This window comes from Dreissena polymorpha, chromosome 16 (genome assembly GCF_020536995.1).
Source record: "Dreissena polymorpha isolate Duluth1 chromosome 16, UMN_Dpol_1.0, whole genome shotgun sequence".
Taxonomy (NCBI): domain Eukaryota; kingdom Metazoa; phylum Mollusca; class Bivalvia; order Myida; family Dreissenidae; genus Dreissena; species Dreissena polymorpha.
Genome location: NC_068370.1, coordinates 28,759,811 through 28,772,827, shown reverse-complemented (window position 1 = coordinate 28,772,827; position 13,017 = coordinate 28,759,811). Strand labels below are relative to the sequence as shown.

The following is a 13,017-nucleotide window of genomic DNA, read 5'->3' as shown; positions in this document are numbered from 1 at the left end:
TACTTTAAAGTCACTTGTTAATGCTCAACGATTAAAACCATTCCATGCAAGCAACCAATCACAGGCAGAAGCAACAACTCAGGATGACACTAGTGATATGCCAACTGATAACATCTCACAACAACAAAAAGTTGAAAAAATTGTTAAACATTCTTATCAGAATGGCTTGCATTACTACAGAGTTAAATGGCTTGGCCTTGAACCTAAGTTCAATACTTGGGTGTTCGCTGATTCTGTCCCTGAGGACATGCGACAGGCTTTTCATGACAGGTTTACTGGGAGCAACCGCAGACGAAAACGTTTGCAAGTTTTCCGCAGAAAAGATTAAACTTCTGCTTATTCTGCCATTTCTTATAGGTACCTTCTGTTCTTTGTATGTTAATTACATTTTCAAGTTCATTGCAGCATACTGGCATTGCTTCCATTTGATAATATAAGCTTAAAATGTCCTATATATGGCATACCTTTTTAGTACATTATTAAACCTCAACCTGAGTTTGTCTTTACAGTGGGTTAATTTTAAAGTAATGACTAATAATCATGAATAAAGTGCTAAGAACTAAGTGCACGGTTCTACAACCCATTCTAGAGACAATTACTCTAAAGTAGGCTTAATTTTGTACTTGCAGGACTTACCCTGCTCTTCCTACTGTCATGGACAAGGCTTTCGAATGGAGCGACAGTTGTGCAAAGATTAAATTATGGGACCATTTTTCATTCGCAAGGAAAGTTACATGCTTCGGCAGAGCATTGGTCCCATACCTATGTTCTACAACTGGAATACCCTGACTTTAACAATTTACAGTTTTCAACCTGTGATTGTAAGGACACGTTTGACACATTACATAGTATGTACAATGAGTCACAAGCTTATGTCAACAACATTTTCTCAACTATAAACTCATTGATACCTGATCATGAACCAACCATAAATAGAAATCGCCGATCGCTCCTCCCATTCATAGGTAAAATTGGGAAGGGACTATTTGGTTTAGCAACATCTGATGATGTTGAAACTGTTGCATCAAGAGTGAATCAACTGATAAGAAACAACTACAATATGCAACAAGGATTTGCTCATGACTCAAAACTTTTACACTCATTTATGCTGCACTCAGATGCAAGATTTTCAAATATTGTTAAGGGAATCCAAAATAATCATGATCAAATTGTCGCAATCAGTTCAGATTTAACTGATAATTTTCTAAAATTTCAGCAGGTTCAATCCAAAGTTACTCATGTTTTAACAAATATTTTAAAGTTTTCTAACATGCTCAAGGAATCTTATGGATCTCTTCTTGACGGAATCATTAGTCTTACTCAAGGTAAAATTTCTACAAAGATTATTCCATACAAAATTTTGGAAGACAGTCTTTACAACATCAGTAAACAACTTCATACAAAACAGTACAAGCTAACTTCCACCGACCCACTATTTTACTATGAAAATGCTAAATTTTCCTTTTTCAAATCTAACAAAACAATGTACATTACAGTCCAATTCCCAATTGTGCATACCAACATGATTCTTGACCTCTACAAAGTACTTGTTTTCCCTGTACCACTAAACTCTTCCTCTACTCATGCCACCCAAATTACTAACCTACCTCCATTTATTGCCATTTCAAAGGATGGTAATAATTATAAATATGTTGAACTATCCACTGACAATATCAATGCCTGCCTTCGCTCTTCCCATGCACTTTACTGTTCATCCCATTTACCCCTTAATATTCAATCCCTCAATAGTTGTCCAGTCTCTCTTTTCACAGGAAATAAATCTAACATTAATGCAAACTGCAACTTTGGATATTTTTCTAATCGTATTACACCAGCAGTGACCCAGTTAAATGAAACCCATTTTCTAGTGTTTAATACCTCAGACATAACACTTGATTGTCCTGACCGTACTACTAATGTTTCAGGATGCCACTTCTGTATCATTACTGTCCCATGCAACTGTTCCATTTCAACTGTCTCATCCTTTATCCCACCAAGGCTTTCTTACTGTCATCACCACTCTATTCCTGTCACTGTCCTGCACCCTGTTAACCTTGCTCTACTTCAACAGTTCTTCAATGAGGAGGCTTTAGCAATCATTGAGGCCCATGATGCATTTGAATCCCCACTCAACATTACCATTCCTTCTTTCAATATGTTTCAGCATAATTTCAGTACATTCCTTGCCACAGAAAAAATTGAAACCTTAAACCTTAAGAAAATGGCTGAGGCAGCTAAAAATGACCAAGAAATATACAGTTCTCTAGCAGAACCCATTCTTGCCCTAAAAGACTATGACATTGATGAAATAACCCCTTCTTTCATTTTATCAATAGTGTCATCCACCTTGTCCATCCTCTGCCTTCCAGGGATAATCTACTTGTACTTTAAATACCGTAGATTAGCATCATTGCTAGCACTAACGCACATCACTCATCCAGCACAAGCTGCAAACCTGCCAAGTTTCATTTACACTACACAAGCACCAATGACAACAACCACCACTCTAGCTCCTCTACACAACATGACAACAACAACTTACTCGCCTTTGCTTATGTTTGCTGCCATTCTATTTGTGTTTGCCACATACAGATTTCTAAAATACTGTTTCAATTCTAGATTCTCTAGCACTCTGATCCTGGAAATCACTGATGGTATGAATGTTGCACAAATCCCTTGTCTTCAACTACCACCATGCATTCAACACTTAGAATTCTCAGGAGATAATTGTCTTCCTTCTGTTCAAGTAAAAATTTCCATCACCTCCACACTCATTTTGGACTTTGGCGATTTTAAAATATTGAACAAATTCGACAACTGCACTCTTTCCCTCAATCCTAAAATCATGATTACTCCACTTCAAGCATACAAGGTAAACCGCCTCACTAAACACAAATTCTCCATGTACCTTTGGATCAACCAAAATGGCATTTGCATTCCAGTTAATGTAAAGTACTCTTCAAAGGATCCTCCTGTAACTACAAATTTATACCCTGAGATCAGTACAGCTTTGCTGCAACATTAAGTCTCAACTTCATGATGGTACTACAACAATCACCATACGTATACACCTACAAGCACTTTTTTTTTACATTCTTATGTGTTCCGTTTGCCAACAACATTCTTTTCTTTGGACATGTAAAACTTACTTTCAAGTTTGTTTTAAACGGTTCGAACTTCCCAAATGAGCACTAATGGGGCCTACCAACATTGTACAGTGTATACATTTGTTCACAAATGACTTTTAAAGACATGTTGTAATTTCTTGTATTTGCTGTTTCATGTTTTTCTCATGTTTTTGTATATATCACTCATCTACATCATGACCGTCATTGTTATTGTTCATTGAAAATTGTTTCCCCGTATGTTTTCAATTTTTTACAATGCAGGAGCATTGGTTTCACAGCGCAGGGGAAGATTTCACAGTGTTTTGCATTTATATATGCAGTCAATTGCATATTTGAAGATTTTATATTGTTTTGCATTTATATATGCAGTCATTTGCATATTTGAAGATTTTATAGTAATAGTTTTATAGTTATTTGACCATTTGAATATTTGTTTAATAATATATGTCATTTGTATATTTGTTTATTGTTGTAGGGTTTCATGATCTTGTACAGCTACACTTGATGTCTGTTTTCTTGTCAATCTCTGGCAATATGATATTTAGGGGTAACACAATCTTAGTTGTAAATGCAATATTATACAACATATTTACATCACTTATTGTTAAGAGAATCATCAAATACCTTTCCAATATTTCCAATATAAGCAACAATGCTTGTTAAAGATTATTGCATCAACATTACATCCTTCTACAGTTTTGCTGTAACACCTTTTCAATATTCCAATATTGTCAACAATGCATGTAAAAGATTATAACATAACATAAATTAAGTCACAAACAAATTATTCATGTTGAGATCTTAAATGACAGCCTGTTATTGGCATCTTAATCAAAGCTCCCTTTTGATGTTACAACATACTTTGTTGTCATTACCTAATTGTGGGTCAGAGCAAATCTAAACCAAATGTGACCATAACAACAGCAGATGGCAACCAACTCCTATATAAGCCAAACGCAGAATGGATTCAATACCTCTGCTCTATTGCCATCTTGCTGTGTGTTTGTGTCAATAAAGTTCTACAGTTAATGTTGCTCTGACTTACAGGTAAGACATTTATTTTATTTCTACTTTACTTGTATAAGTGATATAAGTTCAGTATTTTGTATGTATTACAATTGTTCATTCTTCATGCAAGTCTAAATATTTGGTGATTATTTTATATATTAAAATTCTTCAGTTACCTCTTGCTAAAAGCGAGTTATTCCCTAAAGTTTGATGTTTTAGATATTGAATACTTTCAGTTGTAAAATTTGTATTGTTAACAATTTATAGCATTTGTTCAAGACCTCTGCTCTATTGCCATCTTGCTGTGTGTTTGTGTCAATAAAGTTCTACAGTTAATGTTGCTCTGACTTACAGTCTTTCATTATCCTGCGCACTTGGGGAAACAACGTGAAAGTAACAAATCGGTCACTCATAAGAAAGAGCACACGCTAACCGAACGTGTGACATATTTATGAAAGCGAAACAAACTGCCATATGTTCCAGGACTGAATGAAACGTTAAATAATTAAACCATTTTTAACTTGAAATAGCAACCTAGTGTGTTCCATTAACACTTCAAGGCAAATTGAAATTCATTTTTTCACAAATTGTAATTTATATTTTAGTTCAAACCATGTAATTTTTCAAAAAAATCTATTAACATGTCTCAATAAACAAACATGTTCTATGTATTTGTCTTGGCCTTAATTTGTTTAGGCACTAGCTCAGATGGGCTACCAGTTTGGAAATTTCACTAGCCAGAATCAAATTTAACTAGCTCAAATCAACTTTAACTAGCCCAAATCAACTTTAACTAGTTGAAACTTATCAAAAAAAGATTGACCAACAAAAATTTTCAATAGGCATCTACTCAATGAGTGCCCAGGGAAATAAGCCTATTCAGTATTTAATAAGTGTACCTATGTCGGACATATTGTTTAGTTCGGAAACGAAAAAACACTTGACTGATCAGGCTGCTGGCTTGAATTCAAGTGTGTTATGTCCAAGACTGATTTTTAAGTAAATGTACATGAAACACTCAGGTTTGAATCAATTCATATTTAAACTGGCAACATTTAGAAGGTCATTCCTTTTCATAAGTGAGTGTTCAATCCCATACAGCTAGCTGCTGTGGGTGTTTCAGTACCACCTCCTGGTTTTACAAAAGTAGAAAGACACATGAAAACATGGACTGATAAATTAAAATATATTGAAGAATACTTTGTTTATGCAGATATTAAACCTGAATGCTGTAAAATGACAGGACTCGGCAGATTAAGATTTCAGGGGTAAAACTGCTGAGGTACAGAGAAAGTGTTTGTGCAAACTAGTTTAATACTAGTTATATACAGTGTGATGTAATGAAATTTGTTCTATATAAAATATATTATTAATTTAATAGCTTTCTGGTAACATTTGCACCAAAAGGGATGCAAGGCAGGGGTCAATAATGTGCAGGAGTCAAAAGTAAGGAAATTGCAAACAGCTTGCATCAAAAGACAGGATTCTGCTTCATTTGAAATCCGTGTTGATTTTTTCGGTGTAACTGTTTAACCCAGCATTTCACCTTAAATGACCTTTTACAGAAATGCCAGCAGGCCTGAATGATATCACTTTATTTATTCCATTGGCTGATTAGAGCATAATCACCAGAAACATTGGCAACATCACCACTTCTTTGTAGTATGGGATGTAACACTGTTCAGTGTTGGGAAATGCGGGCACACATTTTGGCCCAGTTACAATTAAGGATTACCCACAAATTCCATCCCCAAGACTGCCAGGGTCAGAGCTGAACCAGTAAATCATGAGGGGAAGACAGAATGTACTATTAATGCCTTTGTGATGTAACAAATAATGGGTAAAGAAATAGTAGTGTCCATGATATGAGGGAAATTGTTAAATTATCTAGCCACTCATGTCTGACATATACACACTAAAATAGACTACAGACATTTGCCAATTTTCCATAAATAACACAGTGTGACTATCACAAAGTATTGTGGTTTGATGTTCCATTTTCAAGATACAATTTGATTGTTATAGGCTTGTGTCATGTGAAAATGGGTCTTATGAAAAATGCTGCAAGCGTTGCTCCAGCCCAGCCTGCGCATCCGTCCTTTTTTATAGCGGAAAGTGTAGCCCCTTACCAGACCAAGCAAGTGAATATGCCAATTAAGATTTTCGCATGATGTGAATCTAACAGTTTTATTTGAATGTGTTGAAAAAAATCAAATTTCAACATACCATATGTTTTGATGAAGATGAAATATTTTCATAATAATCCATTTGAGGAAACATATCATGCGATCTCACATAGTAAAATTTGTATTTACCAACACTTTTATGTAATTTAATATATGTGAACTTCATAACAAACAATTTTAATGTGGTGTATGTGCGAGTGTTAAGTAGAAAAAGATTACACAACAAAACTTAATCATCCGTTTTTAATTTATTAACTTAGAAATGTTAAATTTCTACTTTCATTTTAAAGTCAGGATTTTTGCCCAACATCTTTTTATAAGATATTTCTTGTTGAAGTTGAGTGACCTATGAATGCCCTCAATAAAAGGGAAGATAACAAGGTTTATTGTGGTGTGGTGTTACTTCAGGTAAAATGCAGCATAGGTAATCAAGAATTTCTAAGAATAAATAAAAAATAGTTTTCTCTCTCAAAGATTTCTGAGCATTTGTCATCAACCAGGAACATGTTTCTGTACACAAGTCTCTTTGACATATAGGAAGCATTGAGTCAGGAAATTAGCCCTATCTGAAACGGCAGAGGAAACAAACTTCATTTAACCAGACAAAGGAACCAAGTGATTTATAGGAGAGCACCACACAATTAATCTCCATGCAAACAAATGCAAAAGGAATTAAATAATACAGTTCAATGTTTAGAGTACATTCAATTAAATTGATCACATGTGTCATTGAATGCGTTTGATAGTTAGAGTGGTAACATTAAGTTTTGGAATAGACAAACCGGCAGATAGTCCAAAGAGACTTCTTCAAAGCGCTGTAATGACATCTGGGGTAAAATGTATTAGTTTAAACCTATTTATTTTAGTTCAATTGCATCCAAAGTCTCATGCTTTTTTAAACACTCTCGAGTCCGTTTCCTGGGCATAGAACCAGTACTTGGTGTCTTTGGGGGAGATCTAAAGAACGCTCCCACTGTGGCGATCGAACCCGTGACCTCACGATTGCTAGGCAGACAGTCAACACCATGTCCATTACATCATGCGCAATGTGTATAATATATTGGTGTAATATATTATGGAGCATCAATATAAACAAGAGATTGCCAAGCAATATGGTCCCGTTCCGGTGAAAGTCTACCATTGTCAGAATATTTAAAAAATATATATATTTGTTGCCATAGCAACCATAATTATTGATGTAGGAACAAAATGAAATGATGTGCATAATCTCCATATTGCCATCAATCCATTTTTTAAGTTTCATGAAAAAATATAAAGAACTTTTAAAGTTATCGCAGGATCCAAAAACGTGTGACAGACAGACTGATGGACAGACTGACATAGCGCAAACCATAAGTCCCCTCCGGTTTCACCAGTACGGGCAACAAGAGGGAATATAGACCTTATAAGGCTCACCTGAGACATGTAGAAACTAACCTATGGTGTGTAGATTTTGTGATGTTTGTGAAATAACTGTGGTTTTTATCTAGTTTTTTTTACTCTGTTTGCCACACACTTAACAGGTCTGAGATACTATTAAAAATAAAAAAATTACAATAAACTTTTTTTTTAAATAAGTAACCCTTGTGTGGGACCAATTTGACCCCACAGTCATGATTTGAACAAACTTTTTAGAGGACCAACTTGCAATTTCACATGCAAAATATTAAAATTTAAACCTTGCTGTTTCAAGGAAATAGATATTTTCATTATTTTCCATATAAGTATCTATCAATATTGTGACCCTGAGGCTATGTTAGTTTTTATCCCAGGGGCATGATTTGACCAACCTTAGAAGAGGAAAACAATATGATGCTACACACCACGCTAAATGCAATATAACAAACCTTTTGGTCTTGCTGTTTTAAATAATATACAAATTAAGATTTTCTCTATAGACATATACAAGAACAAGAGATGTGTTTGTCAGAAACACAATGCCCCCTTTTGCGCCGCTCTGAAGCCATATATTTGATCTTTGACCTTGAAGGATGACCTTGGCATTTCATAACTCAAAATGTGCAGCTCCATGACAGACACATGCACGCTAAACATCAAGTTGCTATCTGAAGCGACATAGAAGTTATGAGCATTTTTCGAAAAAAAACCTAAATGCGAAACCTAAATGCAAAGTGTGATGGAAAGACAGACAGACGGACGGACGGTCTGATCACTATATGCGCTCCTTCGGGGGCATAAAAACAAGTGAAACCTGGTGATGGGCCTAATTCAACCCAGAGTCATGATTTGAAAAAAAGCTTTGTAGACAACCACCATACGATGTTAAATACGAGATATCAAACTCCTGACCCCAGTGGTTTTAGAGGTGAAGATTTGTAAAGTTATATACTATATAAGTCTTTATAATCTTTTGACCCTTGCACATTGCGAGTTTTCACCAAAGGGGCATGATTAAAAAACACAGTTGGTAGAAGACCATCATACAAAATACCAAACATCTCCGCCTTGAGGTTTCAAAAAAGAAGATTGTTTATTTTTTATAACATTGTTTATTTTTTATAACATACTCATACGAAAAACAAGTAAAGCTCAAGCTGAGGCCAATTCTGACCCCATGAAGGACATGATTTGAACATTGTTTGTAAAGGACCACCATACAATGTCACACAGTAAATATTAAACCTAGATATTTGCAGTTTCATAGATGAGATTCTAAATCTTATTCACAGTATAAGTCTATATACATGTACATCATGTGACTCCTGGGGCCTAGCCAGTTTTTACATCAAGGACATATTTAGATCAAACTTAGAGGGGCACTAGATAATGTTACACACCAAATATTAAAGCCCTGACCATTGTGGCTTTTGAAAACAGAAGTTTTCTTTTTTTCAAATCTTTTTTTAGCTCACTGATGGTGACCTACATGTGCAACAGACTGGATAAGCTTCACCAAGTTTGAAAGATGGTTCATTCCTGTGAAGTTTTCTTAAAATGTGTCAAGGTGTTTTGATGGAGAAATTGTTAGAAAAAAAGTTAACAGACGCATCTCATGCATCTTAATGCAAAAATGCATATTATTTTAGAATATTCTTCCACAAAAACTGCATTTTATTTAAGAAAAATTCTTTTTGAAAACCGCATTTAAATATAGAAAAATTCATTCATGAAAACTGCTTTTCGAACTTGATTCATACTTAAAAATTCAAATTTATATTAGAAATTTATCCTTGAACAATGGACAAAATTGTCACAAAACCAGGTTATCAATTTGAAAAAAAAAAGTCTGATAAAGGGAGACAACTCAAACTGAACTGAATGTTTATAATTAACACCCTTTGTTTCAAAATAAATATATTTATACCCATGGCAACCTTTGGAGATATTGACGTAATTCTTTTGTGCGACACACTGTCCAATGATGGTGAACAAATGTGCCAAATGATTTTAAAGTCTCACGATGAATGACATAGATATGGCCCGGACAAGCTCATTTATGGCCATTTTTGCCCTTGAACTCAAAGTTCGACCTTGACCTTGGAGATATCGACGTAATTCTTTTGCGCGACACACTGTCCAATGATGGTGACCAAATGTGCCAAATGATTTTAAAATCTCACAATGAACGACAAAGTTATGGCCCGGACAAGCTTGTTCTGCCCGCCCGCCAGCCCAACGGCTCGCCCGCCCGCCGACATTCGCCAATCAAATAACCATTTTTTTGCTTCGGAAAACCTGGTTAAAAATGCATTTTATTTTAGAAACATTATCATTGTGATAGCTGCATGTTGTTTTCACAACTTGGTACATGCAAACACCTCTGAGCGTCCTTACTTGTACAAGACATTCCGTTGTTGTCCAGCTTGTAGCCATGGTAACATTCACAGGCGTAGCCACCATGGTCGATGTCACGGCACTTCTGTTCACAGAACTTGTGGCTACAGTCACCTAAAATTATCAAATGTCATAATTTTTTTTTGTTAATTCCTATGTAAATGTTATATTTATATTTTGTACTGAAATATTGTATTTCACAGCTTATTATGTATCACAGACATTCCAACAGACCTAATTTGAAACTGGTGTATTTTATTTGAATTTCTTTTGATCCAATGAAAAAGTACCAAAGACTTTAAATTCTCTGTTCTTACTTTCATTATATTATTCTAACAGCATATCATGCTGTATGTTTTCACTTAGTATAGTTCCCAAATCTACTAATAAGCATACATTTATAAAATTCTTAACAATTGAATCAATTATTAAGTAAGAAATGTGTAAGTAGTTTAGTAAACATGAAGCCCTGTCAATGGTAAAGAAATTCAAGACTACATGCCTCTACACTGTCTTAATGCCTGTCTTACCAACAATATGCAATATTGATTCTTTTATTAAATAATCAACATTCCATATCTTTGGACGTATAATACAGAAACTCTGCACCGATGCGCAGGAATGTCTCTGCAAATATGCTTGTCGCATGATAAATAATTGACTATGGTATCAGATTAACTGACAACAAATCTTCTTATCCTTTCAGGCTTCAAACGAAGAGGCTTGCTAACAACTCTGTTCTCCTGAGTTATCAAGGCTTTGAAAGAAGATCCATAAGGCTATAAAAGACAACTGATCAAGCTTTTAGCATTGGCAGTTTATCCATGAGCTTTCAATTAATCCAATAGAGACAGCCCATAGCTTATTCTGCTAATAGTTTAAAAGGCATTTGACAGTGCTGGATATATGCCTTCCATCATAAAATGAATCGGTTCTGCCAAGTATTGCCCTGTTTGTAAGTGGCAATAATAAATATGATACTACAATAGAAATATAACAATGAAGAAGCTCCATTTAGAATACATTGTAATAGCACAATTAATGGGATTTCTTTAAATATATGTCTTGAAGTTTGCCATACAATATCTTACAGATTTTAGCAGAGGTTTTAAAAGTTAATTAATTAAAAAATAAGACAGAAAGAAAAACAGATAAAATACACACAAATATGTGAATAAGGTTTATGCTGATGCCTTCACAACACAGCCATATATCAAGTAATTATTATCTCTGTAATATTTGTTATGAATCTTCTGTATGATAATTAAGTTTTAACTAACTATAGGTGATTAAAACTATAATGCATACATATTAATCTTACATAAGTTATGCTTTACACATAATAAATGTATACGCTCAGTTAAATGCAGCAACAAATGTGATATTGGGTGACGTCTTTTTTCCGCCTGATATGGCTTCTGATCCAAGAAAATAGGCCAACACTATCGAGAGACTCAAGGCAATATTGCTAATTACTGAAATAAATTGCTATCATATTAAAAAAAAATAATCTTTGAGCACGTAATTTTGTACTGTAACAAGTACATTTCAGGCAATTCCCAAGAAATGCCTGTCGTTCATTTGAACAAGTTGTATCTCAGTAAAACTTTTAACAACAAACTCTTGGATTATTCTTGCATTATTATCACAAATGAATTTTATTTAGAACAGAATTTACAAACTTATATCATATAGTGATTATTAAAAAAAGCAGACCTTGAATTAAACAACACATTTCTAATTTGATAATGAAGAACAAATTGGGACCAAAAAGTACTTACAATTGCATGAACAATTTTTTTAATAATCTACTATAACATATTGTGTAAATAGTGTAAAACAGACATAATTGTTGCACCATTGCAAGAATAGATACTTCAGACTTATAAATCACAGGCATTCAATCAGTGATGTTGATGACAATATCTGTTCCTGGCAATTGCATTGGTTAAAATTCCAACAAGCTTTCTGCTAACAAAACGTATGCATCAGAGGTCAGCCTAGATTCAAATTTAAGGAAGATGCACTTCTCTCTTGACAGGAAATTAGGGAAAAGTCAGGACGGATCAAGGCGAAGCGACATTTGATACCTTTTAGAAGTACTTCATATGTGTATTATTTATCCCATGAATACAAATAAAATAATCTTTAGTGTTTGTATTGTTTATTGTTGCCATGACCCATGGAAATATACCCATGAAGAGCCCTCACCCACCTAAAGCCCTTACTTATTATACTTTTGATTTTAGTTTTTCCAATTGCAATTTCTGGTGAATACAATTCGAACTAGAAATGGCGCGGCAGAGGCCAACGCGTATCCCCACGCCGCATGTTTGACCTAGGGGTGGCCCCAGGATTGGTAATGGGGCCATGCATAGTTGAGATTGACTGTATTGTCATAAGAGATGTTCAGTATCAGAAGTAAATCTGTGTAATAATGGAGAAATTAATGTAAAATAATATAAAACAAGAGATGTGTTTGTCAGGAACACAATGCCCCCTACTGCGCCGCTTTGATTTATTTTAAAAAAAATTATATCATTGGGCAGGTTCATTAATTACCTCCCTTTAAAGCTTATTACTTCCATTGGATTTGTTGTTTTTTTTTACCTTTGACCTTGAAGGATGACCTTGACCTTTCATCACTCAAAATGTGCAGCTCCATGAGAAACACATGCATGCCAAATATCAAGTTGCTATCTTCAATATTGCAAAAGTTATGGCCAATGTTAAAGTACATAAAATAAAAAAAAATAAAAGAAAATCTCTGACCTGGCCCCACCCCAACCCCCATAACTTTTGATCCAGTGGTCAGATCAAAATTCTTAATAGTGCAGGGTTGCACATATGCTCATAGCTACCATGTGTGTAAGTTTCAAGGTTCTAGTGCTTACAGTGTA

General features: G+C 34.6%; 1 protein-coding gene across 3 annotated transcripts in view; it reads right to left on the bottom strand.

Annotated features, from left to right (window-relative positions):
* The window catches only part of LOC127862663 (pikachurin-like), a 232,930-nt gene that overhangs the window by 193,439 nt on the left and 26,474 nt on the right, over positions 1–13,017 (bottom strand). For all 3 annotated transcript variants that reach the window (XR_008040726.1, XR_008040727.1, XM_052401869.1), the window contains exon 2: positions 10,118–10,231. Coding sequence is in view for 1 of the 3 variants with exons in the window: in XM_052401869.1 (XP_052257829.1) it covers positions 10,118–10,231 (114 nt within the window). In the remaining 2 variants the exon portion in view is untranslated. The remainder of the gene's footprint in view (positions 1–10,117; positions 10,232–13,017) is intronic.